At 43.3% G+C, this 20669-nt stretch overlaps 1 protein-coding gene across 6 annotated transcripts in view; it reads left to right on the forward strand.

The window, feature by feature from the left end:
* PTCH1 (patched 1) overlaps positions 1-20669 on the forward strand; it is a 64513-nt gene that overhangs the window by 22336 nt on the left and 21508 nt on the right. For 4 of the 6 annotated variants that reach the window (XR_003430268.1, XM_027094159.1, XM_027094162.1 and 1 more), the window contains exons 3-14: positions 5865-6054; positions 7690-7759; positions 7862-7953; positions 9319-9517; positions 9817-9938; positions 10756-10903; positions 11736-11867; positions 12290-12445; positions 13183-13281; positions 13787-13912; positions 19269-19387; positions 20014-20416. Coding sequence is in view for 5 of the 6 variants with exons in the window: in XM_027094159.1 (XP_026949960.1) it covers positions 5865-6054; positions 7690-7759; positions 7862-7953; positions 9319-9517; positions 9817-9938; positions 10756-10903; positions 11736-11867; positions 12290-12445; positions 13183-13281; positions 13787-13912; positions 19269-19387; positions 20014-20416 (1856 nt within the window). In the remaining variant the exon portion in view is untranslated. Of the gene's footprint in view, positions 1-5864; positions 6055-7689; positions 7760-7861; positions 8075-9318; positions 9518-9816; positions 9939-10755; positions 10904-11735; positions 11868-12289; positions 12446-13182; positions 13282-13786; positions 13913-19268; positions 19388-20013; positions 20417-20669 lie in introns of those variants that run through there. The other 2 variants (XM_027094160.1, XM_027094163.1) reach the window with 2 other exon arrangements.

Here is a 20669-nt window from a genome sequence, read left to right on the forward strand (position 1 = left end):
GCTGTCTTCATCGCGCTGGGTTCACTTCATGAAGACAGATTCTCTTTGGGCTATATGATTCTAGCATTTTCCCATGGCAACGCCCAAGGGCACAATCCCACCAGGAGAAAAACAGCCCAGAAGCTTAAGCAGCAGTTGGCTAGTCATGAATAAAAGAGATGGGTGGAAGAGTGACTAAAACTCACAGCCCAGGAGTTCTCAGCCAATTGCCCAAATTACTGAATCTTCATTTTTTTCAGTTTAGAAAATGAGCTGGTGCTAATAATTTTACAGTTACACCCTTTTAGAGATTTGCACTTTTTCATGCTCACAATAACTAATCACAAGATTGAAAGAAGGACCTGAAGCAACTAAAGGGGGGGAAAATCTGTCTAGAGGCTGTTAGATAATTCATGGGATTAATCAAATGCAAATGCCCCACTTGCATATACACAGACCCCATTTTCCTAATTGGACTCTGAGTGGGTACTTTTCAGGCTGAAAGGGTCATTTGTTTTGACTGATTGACTTTTGAGGCTTTGGGGAGAATTAATATCTTATACAGATGACTGCCTGTTCCCAAGGCTCTGTATTGAGGCTGTTCATTCATTTATTCATCCGACACACTGAGTGTGCACCGAGGTGAGTGGGCAGCGGACAGTGCCTCCCTGAAAGGACTTGGAATTTATTGTGAAAAACACTTTGGTTGGTCCTTCAGAACATCTTTATGTGAATCACAATAAGCTTTTGCCAAAAGCTTTTTGCATGAATGCCACAGATGTTTATTAAGCTCTGTGTGAAAGGCCGTGCTGAGGAACAATCCAGCAGAACATCATGGGGACCGTCTGGTGTCTACCATGGATTGGAATGCCATTGGCCTGGGGGTACGGACCCCTGAGCGGAATGGTTTCCTACCTATGTCGGCCCCTCTTCACCTTGGAAAACTATACTTGGTTTGATTTGCAGAGGAAAGGATCAGCAGAAGTGATGCTTTTTACCCTGCCTCTTTCAAAGAATTGGTTTAAGCCTCCGATTCCTGGAAAACAAAATGGCAGAATTTGTAGGTAAAGAGGCTTAGGGCTGCTTGTTCCCCGTGTGCCCTCATTCTCTCTGCCCCCTCTAAGACAGGCACCTCTGAGGACCAGAGGCAAACGGGGCCTGTCTACGACTGCCCATGGGGCCCTATGGAAAAAAAACCTGTCTTTTCAGTGGTGGTGAACAATCTGAGAAGCAACATTGTTGTCCTTTAAATAAAGATACCAGTTATTTGTCCTGTGCAATACTTTTGTGCATTCTGAAAACTCTTTATCTGTGGGCTTACTTAGTCCGGTATGTGTCATTTGGCGCTCCTGAACTCATAATCTCAGCTGGTGCACGGAAGCCCTGAGGCTTGCAGGACAGTTGGGCTCAGAGTTAAAGGTTGATTCCACCTCGTATCAGCTGGTAACCTTGGGCAAGTCACCCAGACTCTGCAGCTCTGTTTCCTGCTCTGTAAAATAAGGGCGATGATGCATGCCCTGCAATAAACAAATAAATGAATGGATGTCTGCTCGGCACCTGGTTAAGGGTTTGGGAAATTTCATATAATTGTCAGTGCTCACACCATCCTGTGAGGTTAGTGGTATCATTTTTATTCCACTTTACACAGAAGGTTACTGAGACTCAACTGTATCCCAAATTTCAGTGCCTCGGGTGGCAAGACTGGGGCTCAGAACCCAGGTCTTCTGATATCTGTTCCCATTGCCTGTCCATTCCACCTTGCCCCATCTTGACTGGGGAGTAGCAGTAAGCAAAATGTTTAAAAATAAGTATATAATGAGTGTGAAGGGCTTTGCAAGTGGAAAGCACCACACACATGTAAACGTTTATTTTGTGTCCAGGATCCTAAGTAACAGTTTTCCTGAGTGTTGTTCACAAAGCTTGGTTGTTAATTTTGTTGTTACAGTTGTTCGGTTTGGAAGAAGGAAAAAAATATCAGAGGACTTCAGAATATGATAGAGATGCATAATATTTTTGCATTGAGTTTGTTTTTAATTCAGATACCTGTCAAGTAGCTTTCGTATTTTTCTCTTTTTGTCACATGGGGGTCTTTAATTATACGTGTTTACTGCAGAAGCATTAAGAAATAGAGATAAACCCCAAGAAGTAAAGTGAGTAAATATTATTCATAAACCACTGCACAGTAATGACCACTGTTCACATGGCTGTATACCTACATCTATATCACAAATGCTGGACCTTACAGGTCATTCCGCTCAGTAGTCAAAAATGACTACGCGGTATTTCATAAATATGAGATTACTTTTCAATTAAAAAAGGACTTTGACCTTGATAATGGTAAAGAGAAGGGAGCAAACCATTTCCCCCAAACCACACCTGTAATTTCAGTACTTGAAAGGGCTTCCTGAGACCATAGCTTCACACTCCTGCGTGGTAAGGAAGACGGCAAGATAAGGAAAGCTCGGGGCCTGTCACTCAGCTGTGATGTAGGATAGGCATTTGCTAGAGTCGCAAAAGTCAGTGAATCTGTAAAACTGCCCTGTCCAGAAGGACTTCTGTTCCTGGTAGCTTGTTCTAGAGTGACTTGGGTGAATACTGATGTAAGAGCGTATGAATGCTGTACAGTTTATGACACAGGTCCACCTGAGAAGGAGCTAAGTCTACCAGTGCAACCAAGTGAATGACACGATTATGGTCTCACCCAGCTCCAGCCACTCTTGCCTTCTTTCTCTCCCTGTTGCAAGCCAAACCTGAGGACTTTGTGGTTGCTAGTTCCTCTGGCCAGAATGCTGTTTCCCCAGGTCTTCAGGGTCAACATAAGTATCTCTTCCTCTTAGGTCTTCCCTGGCAACTCCATTTGAAGTGGCCTTTCCCCTGCCCCACCACCCGGTAACTCACATGGCACCGCCACCTTGATTTCCTCCATAGCACTTGTCATGCCATGAAACTACCACATTGGTTTGTTTGTGTACTGCCTGTTTGCTTCACTGGCCAGCGAGCCTCTTGGAGCTGTCTAATCTACCACACACCCCAATACACAGCACCTAGCATGAACCCCACAAATGCTTGCTGGCTGAATGAGTCATGTTACAACTATTTATCAGAGAAAGTGGATATCAGCTAAACTTTTTAAAACGTTACTGAACAGTTTTGCAGAAACATTCATATTTGTTTATAAAAGATGAAGTGTTAAGTAAAATATGGTCATGTAATATGGAAAAGTAAATCTAATTTAACAGTACTCAAAAGTAGGATACAGCATAGCTGGTTGTGGGAGCTAGAATTCAGGATCCTTCAACTCTAGTTGCTAGATCGACGAATGATAATAGTCTTGTCTTCGTTGAAACTGGTTGTCACGTCAGCAAAATATTCACATTGATCTCTAGCGTAAAGAGGTGGAAGAGCAAGAAGGTTTTCAGTTCTAGAGATGTGGAAAACGCACCCCTTTATTAGAATATAGGTGTTTATTTAAATACACATCTTAAAAACTCTAAAAAGGTGACAGTATGGAATCCCTGAGGCACATCTTATATCTTGTAGGAAATAGCATCATTTCTGAAACCCCCCGAGGTAAATGAATCGAACCATTATGAGATTGGTCTAGAAGAGTTTAGTTAGTTCTTAGCAGCATGAACCTTGCATTTGGTTTTTATTTCTGCGTGCACTTCTCTCCTGGGTCATCGCCTTATTGGTTATAGTTGTAGGCAGCCGCTCTGCTGGGCAGGCAGGGGCCGGGGGGCAGTGGGCCGCGGGGAGGTCTATGGTCCTGCTTTGGCGGTGGTTGTTTCTACCTCATGGTCTGAATTCACCTGGCGTTCCGACTTTGTAAGCAGCATGAGAAGTCACGTGCTATGCCAGTGCTTAAGGAGGCAGGTACAGATGACTGATAGGCACGGGGCATTGATGTCTGATAGGCACGGGGCATTGATGTCTGATAGCCAGAAAAAAGGAGGAGTTGAGCTTTTCTTCAAAAAGGCTATTTGGAGCTCCTTGGTGTGCAGCTCTGTAGCTTTTCAGGAGTGACCTCTGGACTAATAATTGGCTTTTTTTGGGAGGGGGACCTCAAACAGCTTTTCTATCTCTAGAGAATGTGGATTGAGTGTAATTCAGTTCACTAATTGGTTGACATAATACATAGTGATTCCTGCCAGAAGGAGCCAGACCCTGCCTGCAGGCAGCTTTTATGTAGCATCCTGAGAAGGCCTATGGCCTTATGTAAATGCCGGCTCTGCTGCAAGTTGTTTCCTATTTTTTCCTATGGTCTTTAACTTCAAACTGATTACTGGGGCCTCAGCAGTTCCCTGGGCTATCTGCCAAAGTTTTCCGCAGCATCTAAATAGTTTTTATAGCCAATGATCATTTCCCTCTCTCTCCTCCTACACCTCCCTCCCCCTGCCCCTCCCCTCCCTCTTCCTCTTGTCTCTCCAACACACCACAGTATGTTCAACCTCACCTCACAGAGTTCCACGGTGGCCTTGGCCATCTGCGTGAACCTGCACAGATGACTCTGCCAGTCTGCGAATCTGGACTAGTTTTCCTAATGAGGGCATTATTTGCTTTTTAGCTTGCTCCCTTGTTTATAAAATATGCCAAGAGAACTAAACAACCCGCTGTTCCCAGTACTTATTTACTTGCTCAAACCAAATGTTTATGTCCTTGAATACTAAACTTGAAGAAAAAGGATTTCTCCTCGTGGGAAAGCTAAGATGATCCCTGAGGGTTCTTTCTAAAAGATAGAACTGAAGGCCTGCTTTTCAGTAAACATTCAGCTTACAGTGCCTTTTGGAACTGGAGTGTGTAGGGGTGAGGGTGCTCGAGGATTCTCTTCTGTTAGCTGTCCCTGCGGGCCTTCCCTCAAAGTCCTTACCGTTCGCCGTGTTGAATCAAAGCAGCCTCACCAGAGCTTCGTTTCACAGCTCCCATCAGGGCCCTGTTGAGAAGTAAAACTCCTTTCCCTCCACATGTCCCAGACAGTGCAGCATCCTGAGCTTGGCGCGTTCTAAAACCCTAATTGAAATACAGCTTAGAGCCCGAGGAAGAAGACCAAAAAAGCAGGTTTTAGTAACAACATTACTCGTGCTTTGTTGTGCTGGCTTCTCTCACGCCCAGCTTCGGCCGCCTGCTGGAGAAGCTGGGGCAGGGGTTCCGAATCACCAGGGGAGCTTCCAGAACACAGGCAGCCCGCCCCCAGGTGACTCAGAACCTGGCACCTGTGCTTTCTGGATGCTGACCAGGTGAATCTGAGAGAGCAGGTTCCAGGGCCTCCCAAGACAGCCATGGCTGATACATTTGGTTCTTCTCAAGTGGGATTTCCCCTTGTGCATCTGACATAAATCACATTATTTATCTTCTCCTGGCAAGTTTTGTGCTAAATACACATTTGCCACCTTTCCTTGTTTCTTTTTCCAACAAGAAGAAACATTTCCTTGTTACCTTTGCCAGATTATTTAGGAGAAGAGTGTAAATTGAAGCCATTTATCTTGAAATGTGCTACAGGGGCACATTGTTTATACAAGTGAAAGAAATTGTAACGGGGTATTTGGTCTGGTCTGCAAGGAAAAGTGTCTCAAGTTTTCCTTCCCCCTCCCCCTTTATACATATGGTGTGTTAGTTAGAAGGTGCACAAAGCACGCATGCATTAGGTTTGCGTGTGTGACAGGCAGGACCATTGTTAATAGGTTTTAGTGAGTATTTTTTATATGTTTGTTATTGGTAGAGTTAACATTGCCAGTCATAATAAAGTGAATGTTACCCCTTAGACATCAGCCATACATTTCTGTGACCAGAGTTCATTTATTGTGTACCCTGCTCCTGTTAGTGAGGTAACAGAATGTGAATTTGTGGGGATTTTGCTGTTCTAATTGAAACCTGTACGTGTTTACCAGTTGGTGGGCGAGTAAGTCGTGAATTAAATTACACTCGCCAGAAGATTGGAGAAGAGGCTATGTTTAATCCTCAACTCATGATTCAGACCCCCAAGGAAGACGGTGCTAATGTCCTGACCACGGAGGCACTCCGACAGCACCTGGACTCGGCGCTCCAGGCCAGCCGGGTCCATGTATATATGTATAACAGGTAAGGTGGTGGGGAGAGGCTGCTGGTTTAGACCCCTTTGTTTTAGCAAATAAAGTTGCCCTGGAAATACAGCGGAAGTGTTAGTTCAAACAGTTTTCTCGTGAAATGATTTTTAAAATCTTGATTTGTCTCTAAAGTTTAGTAACGTATGAACTACATTACTTTATAATGTATTTTCAGTGAGTATCTTGGCACTGTACCCAAATGAGTATGGTCCTTCAAGCAGCCGTTTGGATGGCTGTCCACCGTTCTGAAGATGTTTCACTGCTTAACCTGTTTTTGGAACAGTTACATTTTGAATCGCCTTTAGTCACCTCACAAAGAATAAAAAAGAAAAAGAAGTTACTTCTCATTACTTTATTCATTACAGATGTTAGTGGTTGGTATGTGTCACCAAAAAATAGGGGGTTGAGCTGAGCCACTGTGGTGAATTCCTGGGGACAGGTAGGCAGAGTAAGGTGGATTCACACACCTTGACCAAATACTACCCTTTAGCTTTGTAGCTAATTTAGCAATGCTGTGGATGTAGTAAAAGCATAGGAGGAGTTCTGGAATGAAACCACCACAGCCTAAGTTAGGGAGAGGAAAGACAATACAGAGAAGCATGTACAAAGCCAAACACAGGCAGTCCCTCCTACAGGTGCTCCAGTGTCAAGAAGGAGAGCCAACCAGCATTGCTCTGGGGTTCAAGAGAAAGGGGTCACTTTCAACAGCACTGATCAAAGAAAGCTTAGCAAAAAGGTGGCATTTCAGCAGGGCACTGAGGGATGGATGGGAAGGTTCCACAAGGAAGAGGACGAAGTCCAGAACGTTCTTTTTGGGCGACTAATAAAAGAAAAAGTAGACCAATGAAACAGAGCAGTCTAGAAGGAGTTTTATATTTTTTCTTTTCCTGGAGTTCCCATCCCCACCTTTTCCTAATTTTCTCTTTTTTCAAATTAGACTCATTTCCCTAATACACTTGGGAAGGCCTGGGCTTATACAGCACTCTTCTAGGGATAACAAAATGCTATAATAATAGATGATGGATAGTATAGGTAATTGTTGATCAGTATATTTGATATAATTTCTGTAGGACAAGAATAGAAGAATGTAAAGTGGGAAACCAATCTACCTGGTAATGTTCTTTATAGCATTTGTGGTTAAGAGCAGGAAAGTTCGTTTTGAACACTCTCTGTTAATAAGGACATAATTTACCAGTAAAAAAAAAAAGTAATATTTTCCCACCTCAATATATGTTAATACATTATAAACCTTACTAATTTAGTCCCCACCTATTTTGAATTTGTGATAATTCAGCTCTGAATTATCTGCCCTGAAGTTGTTTAATGTATGTGGAAAAGCAGATTAATGGTGTAAACAAGATTATTGGGAGAACACTTAAGAAAACAAGACTTTTCAAGTACTTTGGGTAGCATTCATTTACATAAACACCCCACATGTTAATTACAGTTGAGTATTATCTATTCATTAAAGCAAGCTTGTTGAATCCATTTGGCAAAGCTCTGCTCATTTTGACAGATACTGAAAAGTGATCAAAATTGCAGTTCTCTCTGTATGTTCTATAGTTCTGATTTTGCACACATTTCCTTTATTACTATAAGAAACTTTTGTCTCTGCTTTTTATTTTAATAGGCAATGGAAATTGGAACATTTGTGTTATAAATCTGGAGAACTTATCACAGAAACAGGTTACATGGATCAGGTATATTTTCTTTCTGTTTGCAAAAAAATTCTCAAAAATTCTCAAATAGCCCAGTGGTATACATTAGCCTAATGCGTGGCCTATACTTTTCAACTTTGACAGATAATAGAATATCTTTACCCTTGTTTAATTATTACACCTTTGGACTGCTTCTGGGAAGGGGCGAAGTTACAGTCTGGGACAGCATACCTACTGTAAGTGTGTGATCTTGTTTTCTGATGTCTGTGATTTCTAAACTCTAGAATGTTTCTGATGTTACCTTATCATTGTTTATTCTGTTTCAGTTTTGGACAAGAAATAAAAACATTGAAATTCCATGTGCATGTTTCGAGTGAATAGTTGGGGGAGAGGGCACTTCGGCAGAATGTTTCTCCTCTTTTCAAAAAAAGTTCTGTAGGCATCATTAAATTTCATTCACTTTTACCAGCCCATTTATATGCAAATAAAATGCAAATTATTTCAGAGTATGTGTGATTTTTAACTCTTTAAAATATTTGCAGTTTTGTACACCGAGCACTTAACGTGGGTTTAGCTTATTTTTTAAGGAGAGAATTTATTAGTGGGTACATGTCGAAGTTCAAGATCTTCCTGTTAAGTGAAATGCTGACCTTTCTTTGGATCACATTAATGGCATTTAAGAGGGAAATCCACTATCTGTGAAGGTCATGGTAGGGGATGCTTCGCAGTTTAGCAGTTGAATATTATGTACACGGCATCATTTAAGGAATAATTGTTAATCAGTGTAGACATTTTCAGTTAATTATGCAAGAGTTAGTGCTTGGGTTATTGTTTCTCTCCTAGCTTACGCATATCTGCAAAAGCAATTTGCAGTGGCCATACCCTGACCTTCAGTGTACAGTTTTAGGTGGGAAATAAGGGGTTTTGTGTTTTCTGGTTGGGAGATTCTGAATAATGACTTCAGCCTGGTTAAGCAGCTACAGTGTGGTTTGAACCACATAACAGGCAGCCAAAAGCCTTTCTGGTCTGTCAGCAGCACAAATTCAAAAGTGAGTGTGGGGGGAAGTGGCCTTGATGGCGGTGATGGCAGAGGCAGCAGGGGGCTCGTGGGGCTGACTGCCAGGCTGTCAGAGAGAGCTCATAAGTATGGGATTATTAAAGGTAATGGAGATCAAATATTTTGATTGATGACATTTACAAAGCATTTATTAGGCTGGCAAGTGCTAATTTGACATTGTGATTTCCTCTGCGCCCCCCACCCCTTAATTTTGGGTCTCAGTCTTATGCTTAGAAGCACCCATTTGGCTAATTTGGGTGTTAGGTATTAAATATACTATATCAGCAAGTTAAGATTCTTTGGTACCTTTGTTAATTTATAAGCTCTCTGTTCGCCATGTTCATTCATGGATTATTTTCCTGACTTAGGTTTGCATATAGGTGCACTGGAAAGGAGCATTTGGGTTTTGTGCCAAGGTCCCAGAATTACAGTTGTTTCCCCAAAAAGCATCCTACAATCCAGATGCAGTAGATTCAGTCTTGTTATTTTACTAAGGGCTCGGAAGCCTCTCTTTCATCGTCTTGCCTCCTAATTTCTTTCACAGAGGTAAGCCTCCTTTGCAGTGGACAAACTTTGACCCTTTGGAATTCCTAGAAGAGTTAAAGAAAATAAACTATCAAGTGGACAGCTGGGAGGAAATGCTGAATAAGGCTGAAGTTGGTCATGGTTACATGGACCGGCCCTGCCTCAATCCGGCTGATCCGGACTGCCCTGCCACAGCCCCCAACAAAAATGCAACCAAAGTAAGTACAGCCATTGATTGCTCCTCAGGCGGGGAAGGGAGAGAAACTTGCCATGTGCCCCCATTTTTAGTTCTATTATTTTTATTTTTAAGATTGCATTCTCGATGACTTTTTTGGTCTATGGAACTAAGTTTGTTTAAAGAGCTAAATTTTGCTGTAAGATTTGCCATACGCCTCTCATTAGCCTCGTTATTAATGTTCTCACTGAAACAAACAAGCCCTTAATGCACTGGATTTTAACAAGGCATGTGACCTGCCTACTAATTCCTGTAATTATGAGGCTGTCTCTTTATTTTTAGCCTCTTGATATGGCCCTTGTTTTGAATGGTGGGTGTCATGGATTATCCAGAAAGTATATGCACTGGCAGGAGGAACTGATTGTGGGTGGCACAGTCAAGAACAGCACTGGAAAGCTTGTCAGGTAATCCAACACGTGGAGGAAAATCCAAGCCGTCTATTTTTTGTCCTTTCCTCAGAAACCACTTCCCTTCTGACGTCTGCAAGTGTATTTGTATTAATACTTAACTGTTACCCTAGCTAGCTGTCTGGTGTAATAGAATATTAGGAAATATTAGTGGACTAGACCGGCTCAGAAAAGCACCTTATGGGGAATTTTTCAAGATTTATCATTTTCATTGAGACTGTAGTTAGTGATTGTAGGATTTTAGAAGATCTACCCGTGATGTAGAAAATCAGGGCAACTATAAAGTAGGCAAGAGGAATCGGTCATACCATGTGGAGTTAAATGATATGAGCTGAACTCCATCACAGACTGTTCAAGGGAAAGACCAACGACTGAGGGCTAAATGAGAACTATCCTCTGTGCACTTGTGGACTCCGCTCCGTCAAGTGTCAGGCGCTCCGTCTGAGATTTCTCCCTTGGGAGAGCTGTCGTCTGGGATTTCTGCACAAGCAAGCGTGCAGCGCGGAGCCCAGCATATCTGATCAGGCTATCTACTCCACTACCCTTCCTGTTTCGTTGACTAGAAACTGAGAAAGGAAATTGCCTATTAATTTAATTTGGGGGTGTATCTGTAAAAGGTTTGTAAGGTTACACCTTTAATATGGTACATCAATCTATTAAATAAAATAACCATCCAGGTCCCGTTTTAATGGAAACATGTGCTCACATAGGACAGAATGGCTGCGAGTGAGTCGGGGGTGCTCGGTGGGGATTTTGCACAGTGAGAGCTGCTTCCTGGAGAGGCTGATGGTGTGCCTTTTCCACCCCATCACAGCGCCCACGCCTTGCAGACCATGTTTCAGTTAATGACTCCCAAGCAAATGTACGAACACTTCAAGGGTTATGAGTATGTCTCGCACATCAACTGGAACGAGGACAAGGCAGCAGCCATCCTGGAGGCTTGGCAGAGGACGTATGTGGAGGTAAATGGGTGGCCTTCTGACGCCCTTTGAACCTGAGTACAAACCCCTTAGTTACTAAATACTTCGTTTTAACGTTTTAAAGCATTGTTTTCGTTAGAATTTATTTTCAAAACTGATTGTAATTCTGAGAACTTGGGGGGATGAAAACTTCTTCCTTCTCTTTATATTGAAAATCTCACTATCTGGGTGATGCTAATTCTAATTGTGATGCCCTGAAACATTTTGAGTAACCAATTGTGAACCCCAGAGCTAAGGCATAACAGTGTTTAAAAAAAACACTTGGTTAGCGAAAAAAAGGTGTCTGGAAAACATTAGCAAGGCATAGAATCTGTTCACAGCTGCAGTCCCCTTGGTTAGGTCATGTGACAGGAGCTGGCCTTTGTTTCCCAAGCAGTGACCTCTACTGAGCTGCATGTGACCTTTTAAAAGTGGCCAGCGAATGAAGAGGGGGAGGAGTGCCCCTAAGAATGAGTTGTTTTGGATTAGGGGGGAACTGATGGGCCCGCAAATCAGTTGTAGAGTTATGGAGAGGAGAATAGTAGTCTTAGACATAGCATAAATAAGGCTGTCGGAGAAAACTTCAATTACGCAGGCTCACCGGCTCACCACAGCACCACATTCTCGTTTGATTAGTAATAGCCTTCATTGTCCCAGGCTCAGGTCCTTCAACGTTAGTCCAAGTTCAAACCCCAATCATGGAGAGCTCTTTTCAAGGCATCAGAAAAAAGTGGGGGTTGGGTAAAGGGGACATGTCACCTGAGAGGTCTGTGCTCTTGAAGCTCACCGTAGCTTTAATCCCATCTGGGAATTTATCCTTGCGTTGTGACCGCAGGTAGTTCATCAAAGCGTCGCTCAGAACTCCACTCAGAAGGTGCTTTCCTTTACCACGACGACCCTGGACGACATCCTCAAGTCCTTCTCTGATGTCAGCGTCATCCGAGTGGCCAGTGGCTATTTACTGATGGTAACAATCAATTCGGTTCTCCCAGGGGGCGTTTTTGTTTTGTTTTTTAGTTTTTACCTTTCCATGACTGCCCCTGCTTTTTAACTGCTCTTAACACACACTTGCAGCCAAGACAGAGAGAGCTCGGCTTCGTAACGGTTTAAAAAGTGGTCGTGTAAAGCATTTATTACCATTTGCAGTTTGCCCACCTTTGACTCGTATCATTTCGTATGATGTCTGTAATGTAAATTTTTGTTGTTGTTCGATTTAATAAGTTCTACCTTTTGATTTGGGGTGATGGGTGGGGGAAAACATTAGAATCTTTACACATTCTAATGTTTGGCTTTTGTTTTGTGTCTCCCCCTTCCTCCTTTCCCCCCTTCCTCCAACTCCCCTTCATTCCTTCACCTCCCCACCACCCTGCCCAACTGTTCTGCTTGTAGCTTGCCTATGCCTGTTTAACCATGCTGCGCTGGGACTGCTCCAAGTCCCAGGGTGCCGTGGGGCTGGCTGGTGTCCTGTTGGTTGCACTGTCAGTGGCTGCAGGATTGGGCCTGTGCTCATTGATCGGGATTTCCTTTAATGCTGCAACAACTCAGGTACTAAAGGAGCCATCCGTCTGCTGTTCATTGACAAACACCCCTCTCCGGGCTTGCCCAGTTGGCCTCCAGTGTGTCCATGTCACCTAAAGGGTCTTCCAGCCTTTTCCACTAAGATGCCCCATTTCTCAGGGGGGTGCTGTCTCTAAGTGGACCACTTGACAGTGGCAGGTCTGAATGGGCTTGTTGATTAGTTAGAGATGCTTCATTTATCGGTGGAATTTAGATCATTTATTCGAGTAGTGGTTCTTAACCTTGAGTGTGCGTTAGCATCACCTGGCGGGCTTGTGAAAACTGATTGCTGGGCCCCATCCCCAGAGTTTCTAATGCAGTCCATCTGGGGTGAGGGTGGAGAATTTGTATTTCTAGCCAGCTCCCAACACTGCTGGTCTAGGCATCACGCTCTGAGAACCACTGCTTTAAATGAGATGGATTCCTTCTCACTTTTTTTTTCTTAACATCTTTATTGGAGTATAATTCCTTCTCATTTGTTAACTTAAAAAAATTATTGTACGTGGAGCTTAGACATAGTAATGGACAAGATCTGCTGTGAGCCACAACTGCTAGACTTTGGGGTCTAACTATCAGATAAAACTAAATTTTTCACATGAGTTCATGTAAGCCATCCTTTGGGTAAGCTCCTTGGGGTGCTGGTGGCAGTGTTTTAAATGGCTTTGTAGAATTCTCAGAACTGGACCTCACGTGTCTCATGTCACTGTGCTGTGTCTTCACTACAGGTTTTGCCATTTCTTGCTCTTGGCGTTGGTGTGGATGATGTCTTCCTTCTGGCGCATGCATTTAGTGAAACGGGACAGAATAAAAGAATCCCTTTTGAGGTAATAGAAAAACAAAAGAAGAAACCTTTGAGGACAGCAGAAGCCCCTCTCTGTTCCTGAGTGTTTGTCCTTCCACTTTTCTCTATCTGGCCCAGTAAATATTTCAGTCCCAAGTCAGATGACACGTGACTGACTCTAAATAAGTGAAGTAAGTTAAAAGCATCTCAGGAGACTTGTTCCAAAGTGCACGTTTGTTTCTTTGGGTTTTTTGGTTACTTTGTTCTCATTTCTCCTTGCCCCTTTTTAACCATATTAAAAATGTACTTAAATCATTATCTTGCAGCTTTGTGCTTTGGATAGTAATAACCATGAACAACACATGACTGTGTAGATAGCACTGAAAACTTGAATTTCAGTGTTGCTGTTAGAGGGAAAGGCAGAGATATCCCTTTCTTATCCCCTCACGTCAGCATTGTAAACTACCAGTTGTCTTATTTCACACAGTCTGTGGTCTGCGGGGACTCCGCCCTGTGCAGCTCTCAGCACTGTGGTTTCTCATCCTTAGGACAGGACCGGGGAGTGTCTCAAGCGCACGGGAGCCAGCGTGGCCCTTACATCCATCAGCAACGTCACAGCCTTCTTCATGGCTGCGTTGATCCCGATTCCCGCTCTGCGGGCGTTCTCCCTGCAGGTGAGTTTCCAGTAACTAGATCCGGGGGGGATCTGTGAGCGCTGCGCTCAGCAGCGAGCCTTCCAGGTCTACTTTTCTCCAGTGATGTGCTTACAGTACCACCACCGTGAAGTAGAGCCGCATGCCAGCTTTGGGGACTCTTTCATCTGGCTGGATGCTTCTGTAAGCAATAACCTTGACGCTCCCTCTGAAAGAAAGTTCTAGGGTTCTTTCTTTCCTTTAAAGCCCTATAGCTCAGAAGCCTGAGGCCTGGGTATCCTCATGGCCCAGGGCCACTCCACGTGGGACGCCTGTAAGCCCGTACTGCAGATAATCAGGAGTCCTTTGGATTGGGCCCTGGTGCAGCCAGCTCTTGTTTGTCCCTGCTTCTAAACTCCACTCTCAGTTTCTGTGCTCACCCCCTTCCCCTGCTGGCTACCATCTCTTGATTTCCCTAAAGCAGCCCCCAACACAAAGCCGCTGCGCGGAGCAGACTTCACGGACACGAGGATGAGGTTGCAGTGTAGCCCACGCCAGGCCATACCTTAAAATTGAGCGTTAGATTCCTCACTGTGTGAGGAGGGATTGGCCAGCCCTTACTTGCCACCTCTCCTTCCTTGTTCTTCCTGTCCCCTCTTCTCCTTCCTTTTGGTTCCCTATCGGACCCTGAGGCTGCCCAAGAAAACACAGAATTCCTCTCCCTTTCTTGCGCAGAGCAATTTGGTCCATCGTTGTTCTGTTCTTTCCTTCCAAACCAGGCCCTTTCACATCTAGAGGCCTCTGAGATATGTTTCCAAAGAGCCAGCTAACATGAATTGTAAGAATGGAGAGTTCCCGCGACTGGGGATGCAGCTATGGTCAGTTCTGTGCTTGGTGTAAAGTACTGGCATTGCTCTTCAGCTGCTTGAAACTCGTGGGGAATCCTGAAATTGGTCAACGCAGTAGATAAAGGAGGCTCCTTGCCCAGTTTGTGGCGTGGTCTTCCTAAGCCTGAAGTGGTTTAGGGTTTTGATTTCTCAAGGATATTATTGAGGTTTTGTGAATGAAATTCAAATTTTAAAGCTCCAACTGGTTTCCAAGAAAGACTAAAGGAGCAGTGGCTTTCCCTCTTCCTCCTCTCTTACAATGGGATAGTAATTCCTGAGATGGCCAGGTTTTTAAAGGAAACTATTTTCGGTGTCACTTTTTAAACTCTTGTTACATCCATCCAGCTTATTCATACTGCTTTACTCCTTTTAATCACCAAAAGGTTCAAAGGATTGTGACCAGGAAGAGAAATTGACAAGTCATAGATTAGGTTTCTATTTATATTTTTGTCAACACACTCAGCTCTTCTCTAGCCTTCAGATATGAATCTTATTTCACTAATTACCGATAAAGGCCTAAGCAACTAGTGATCTTACTGCACTTGGGACACTAGACTTGTTTACTCTTTGGTGTAAGGTTTTGTACCCATCACTATGACCACCAGGCCCCCCAAAAAGAAAAATACTAAAAAAAAAAAGCTTATTTTCATTTTATTATAAACATATAGAAAGTAGAAATGGAAGTAGTGAGTGAATAAATGAATACATTAAATCTGAAAGTGGGACCAAAGTTCAAAGAAAATGAAAATATATCTAAGAAGTGCTCAGTAATATGGAAGGTAAATAAAAGATGCCTACTAATTTATTGGTACAACTGAAGTTTTAGGACACCTTTTGCACAGCCATGCACGTGTGCAGCACCCTTTGATAGCCTGCTCTTGTCTCGTATACAGCAGATTCTGGTACTGAGAAACTGTTCTAGAGTCTTTTAACAGTGGGGCCCTCCCTCCTCCTCTGTCCTTCTCTGCCTGCCTTTTCCCTCGCTGTTCTTTATCTGCTTTACCTCACGCTCCTTCTTTTCTTCTTGTCCCTCTCTCTCATTTTCTCCTCTCCTCTCTCAGTACAAACTGATGATTCATCAAGGCATACTGTCCTTTAATGATATCCTATGGTGTGGTGGTCTGAAAAGCTACATGAGTTTTCCTTACGCCTTTTAGAAAATCCAGTACGCTAAGTTCTCCCAAGGTAAGCACCTTACTGAGATGAAATGAATACTGTTGGTTTTGCATTTCTATTCCAAGGCACTGGAGTATCACTTTAGGAATTGCATCTACAGCTTCTAGAAGTGCTCATTTGCTAGAGAATGGCTTCCTGTGATACTGGTTCATTCTCAGTAAACAAACACAAAAAGTAAAAAAGAAGAATAGAAAATTTAAGAAAAAAGAGCATGCCATGATTTTTGCAGTAGCCATCAGGAATTTTACACTTGGTTCCCTTTAAAATGTATTGACGTTTGAAATTGACCATTATATAGTTTCTCTTTACGTTAGTAACTGTGTTAAGTTGTAACTTTGGGTATTCGTTTGTATTTGTATTTTCAGGATACTCTAGGTTAAGCATCAGAAGGACATATCCAAAATGGTTCTGTCCAGTGATAAACCCACGTTAAAATTTTTCCTTGTGGAGCCTTTCCAATTTTGTAACCTTGCCAAAATAAATAGAATTTCTTTCCCAAAGAAACCTCCTTGTCAATCTTTATCCATCTGTCCAAATGCCACCTCTATACCAGAAAGCAGTGGCACTGTTTATAATTCTTTGAAAACGAATGCCCTACACTGGGGCTTTGCTGGTAACTGAATGGTATTTGTTCTTCAATGAAAAGTCCCCGAACAGAATGCCTTATTGTTCCAAATGGTAAGAGGGTTTAGACGAGGGCCCCTCTAGGCAGGGCCAGTTCCTCTCTGCTCTGCAAGTGTCTCAGTGGGGCCACCCATAGATGCTTTGCAGGGGAATGGGACGTTTCCTTAAAGCACAGCAATTAGAATTGATTGACGGTGCAGGATCATCCCCATCATCTTTTCACATTTACTTGAAATTTCTTAAAGTGCTCTTTGCTCTAGCAGTGACACTTCTCTCTTACTGAGCAATCCTTGCCGTTTGTTTTTATTATTTCAGTGCACTTCAGAGGATGTTGAAGTTTTACAACTTTCTTATCAGTAAATGTCCTACCTATGTATGTAATAAGCTGTTGGACAGTAAGTTTAGATGGGAAGCTACCTTGGGTTTCTTCTTTCGTTTCTCCATTTCCACCACAAAGAGACCAAGCAAGATGCCCATCAGATTTCTCTGATGGATGAGGCTGGTTGGTATCAGATACATTCCCCAGCCATGGCAGAAAGCATCAGTGTTGTTTTGGCCGCAACATCTGGGCCACCTGTATACACCTGCATGGCTTATCTTTTCACAGTCTCTGTCCTCATCCTCAGGAACTTCTGTTCAAAATGAGATGCCCAGAGTTTCTTGTCTGCAATTATACTCCTGAATTCTAAGCATGACTGTAATAAAAAGAAAAGCTGACAGGATTCCACCCCCCAAGATTAAGTTTTCCTGGAAAACCCTTGAGGAGCAGATGCATTCTCCCCTATGTTCCGATTGGTCAGGAATCCTAACCCTCCCCCCGTGTCTGTCCCTTCAGGAGGTGATCAGATCTAACGAGAACTCCCAGGTCCCAGCTGGGCTGGGGGCTTAGGCCATCAAGCCTGTGTTTGAATCCGATTTACTGGGAGCCTCAGGCAGGTGACCTTCCTCTGCACCACGGGTCTTTATTAGGTAAAGGGTCGACAGCAGGACTAACGTCTGCCTCCTGGTTGCTGTAAGAATCGAACGGATCGTGTGTAACTTAACTACCTGACCTCCCATCACTCCTCCTCCTTTCTCTTCCCTCAACAGAATTTTAAACCCAGCAGTACTGCATAGCTTTTAAACTCAGACACGGCCTGTCGGATTTCCTCCATGCATCCTTCCTCCCTGGTCCTCCCCAAATCCTTTTTTGTCTTCTCCATCTCCCAAGAAACCTTTTCTGGCCACTCTCCCCACCCCCGTGTACCCCCACCTGCATGCTCCCCTCCTCTGAGCCGCTCTGGAACCCTGGCATGCTTCTATTACTACATTTGTCAGCCTAGCTTGTAATTTGTTTATAGTTCTGGCTGTGTCTTTCCTTGAGAGCAGGATTTTGTCTTATTTATCTTTGTGTCTTCTGTACCCAATACGCTGCCCTGACTTTCCTTTTTTCTATTTGCCTCTTAGATAAATCCTCTAGTCGAAATAGTGATTTGCTTATAACATGTTAGGCAGGTCTTTAAAGTACGTTATATACGTTAGAGTGGCCAGTTAACATGTTTCATATATTTTGAATTGATGAGGAATTTTCAAGGCAGACGAAGAAGAGAGGGGTTGGGTCATTTTTAGGAGACTCTTGGTTATTTTTTGGTTTTGTAGACTTGACAGGGAATTAATTATCGAAAAAAGCATCTCTCCGGAACTTGGGCTTGCTATTTCACCTCAAGCATAAATTCACAAATTACTATCCAGAGACCTTTGCAAGGTTCTCCTCTGGTATTGTTCGGTACCAGTTGTAATCGGGTTTTCTTTTCTCACCTTGAAACGTTTACCCAGTTTGAGAAGGTTTTAGAACTAAGCAGTTCTTTGAAAAACCTTGTAAGAGTTTTTATTTTTCAAAAAAACTTTCTGATGATTTCTCGGTTACTTAGTACTCCAGTTGCATTTTTCATCATGCTGCTGCTTTCCATGCCTTTCTGTACGGGAGAGCCCTTTCAACTGTCCTCTGTTGACTTTCCCCTATTAACAGCCCAATTGTGTAATTTTTACTAGGTCAGCAGGAGATTTGCCAAAGCGCTACAGAATCTAGCCCTGTGTTTATTCTAGGTTATGGAGTGACTTTTGAATCCGTACTTATTTATTCTGCGTACTAGAATCACACACAGGAATTTCTGCTTAACTCTCCTTGACCTTTTATGTTACTGCGCTGGCACACCCCACAGGCTACTCCAGAGGCTATTTGGAATGTGCCTATTAAAAACCTCGGGGGACGTGTTTGAATTTTTATTTTGTGTTTTAAAGGTGACATTTGGATATACTCGATCCACTTTATGTATAAATTTTCTAAGTGTAAAATCAGGGCTACGTGAACTCTTAGAAATGTTCTAAGAGGAAAATGTTTCTTTTTATCTTAAAGTAAAACATTTCAAGCATATTCTCTGTTCTGCTTTTGTCAGTTTGGTTTAGTTTAGTTCCTGTGTTTGTACCCTATGGGCTCATGGAATTATTAGAGATGGAAAGGAATGATGGGGGCCTCTATTCTAATCAAATGGTCTCTTAATGAAGGACGAGAAGCAAAGTGATGAGAAACTCCAGCATCTATTTCAGGCTTAAACACCTCAGTTAGGAAAGTGAAAGAAAGATTTTGTTTAAAGCATCTTTATTTTCAAAGCAGTCCTCTGACTGGGAGGAAATGTATTAGTGACCTCTACATTTTTTTTTTTTTCTCCCAGGCGGCTGTAGTAGTGGTATTCAATTTTGCTATGGTTCTGCTGATTTTTCCTGCAATTCTCAGCATGGATTTGTATCGACGTGAGGACAGGAGATTGGATATTTTCTGCTGTTTTACAAGGTACATTTTCTGGCCCCTGTGGCCTTTATTTGTTGGGAGCAGAGTGGTCATGTTTAGAGAAATTTTCAGTCTGTGAACTTAGAAGGAAGCGTAGTTAACAGTGTGCTGAACGCAGGGGAGATAACGGACAGAGGATGCTTCCTCTGGGGGACATCGGAGTCACTGGGGTTCTCCCCTCCCTCAACTGAACATTCTTACAGCCCCGAGGTTGTGATACACAGGATCATTGTTTACCACACACCAGTATTGCTGATTGTTGGGAATGTGTTGTATCTCTATGGATTAGGGCAGAACGAAGGTTGAAAACCACCATCTGGAAAACATATCACCCTTTGGGTGGTTTGGTTTTGGGTTTTTTTTTTAAAGGAATTATGCATTAAGAGGTTCATCGGCATGTAACTTGATTTTTGTCAGCCAAATTCAGGACCAACCATCCATTTGGCCTCCTTTGATTGACTCATGTCTGTGTCCGAATAGATAAACCGGATGGTGTTTGTGGAGTTCCGTGCTATGTTTTGCTCCTAAGTCAGAGCTGTGTAAAGTGAATAATGTCAGTCATTGGCAGAAATGAAAGCACCGTTTCCCTGTTTCGGTATACCATTCCAACATATTTCCCCCTCTTTCAGCCCCTGTGTCAGCAGAGTGATTCAGGTTGAACCCCAGGCCTACACAGAGACTCACAATAACACCCGCTACAGCCCCCCGCCCCCCTACAGCAGCCACAGCTTTGCCCACGAAACCCAGATCACCATGCAGTCTACGGTGCAGCTTCGCACAGAGTATGACCCCCACACGCACGTGTACTACACCACTGCCGAGCCGCGCTCCGAGATCTCCGTGCAGCCCGTCACCGTGGCCCAGGACACGCTCAGCTGCCAGAGCCCCGAGAGCACCAGCTCCACGAGGGACCTGCTCTCCCAGTTCTCTGACTCTAGCCTCCACTGCCTTGAGCCCCCCTGCAGCAGGTGGACACTCTCATCTTTTGCCGAGAAGCACTATGCCCCTTTCCTCTTGAAACCAAAAGCCAAGGTAATTACCAAAACAGAAGACTCCTACTGTCTGCAAAAAATAACAGAGCAGGCACCTTTGGAATTCATCCGATTGCTTCCTCAGATGTGATGTATTTCAGGCCTCCTAACGAGTCAGTCCATTTAGAGCTCGAGGCCATTTTAATGAGCTCATCTTCTACAGGAGTGCATCTCTATGTGGCAAATGTTTCTTTCAATTTACGTCAACTCCTTGCATTTTAAAGATTTTATTCTAAATGAGCTTGTTTAAAAAA

Source organism: Aethalodelphis obliquidens, unplaced genomic scaffold (assembly GCF_003676395.1).
Source record: "Aethalodelphis obliquidens isolate GAN/ISIS:26980383/991018 unplaced genomic scaffold, ASM367639v1 scaffold88, whole genome shotgun sequence".
Taxonomy (NCBI): domain Eukaryota; kingdom Metazoa; phylum Chordata; class Mammalia; order Artiodactyla; family Delphinidae; genus Aethalodelphis; species Aethalodelphis obliquidens.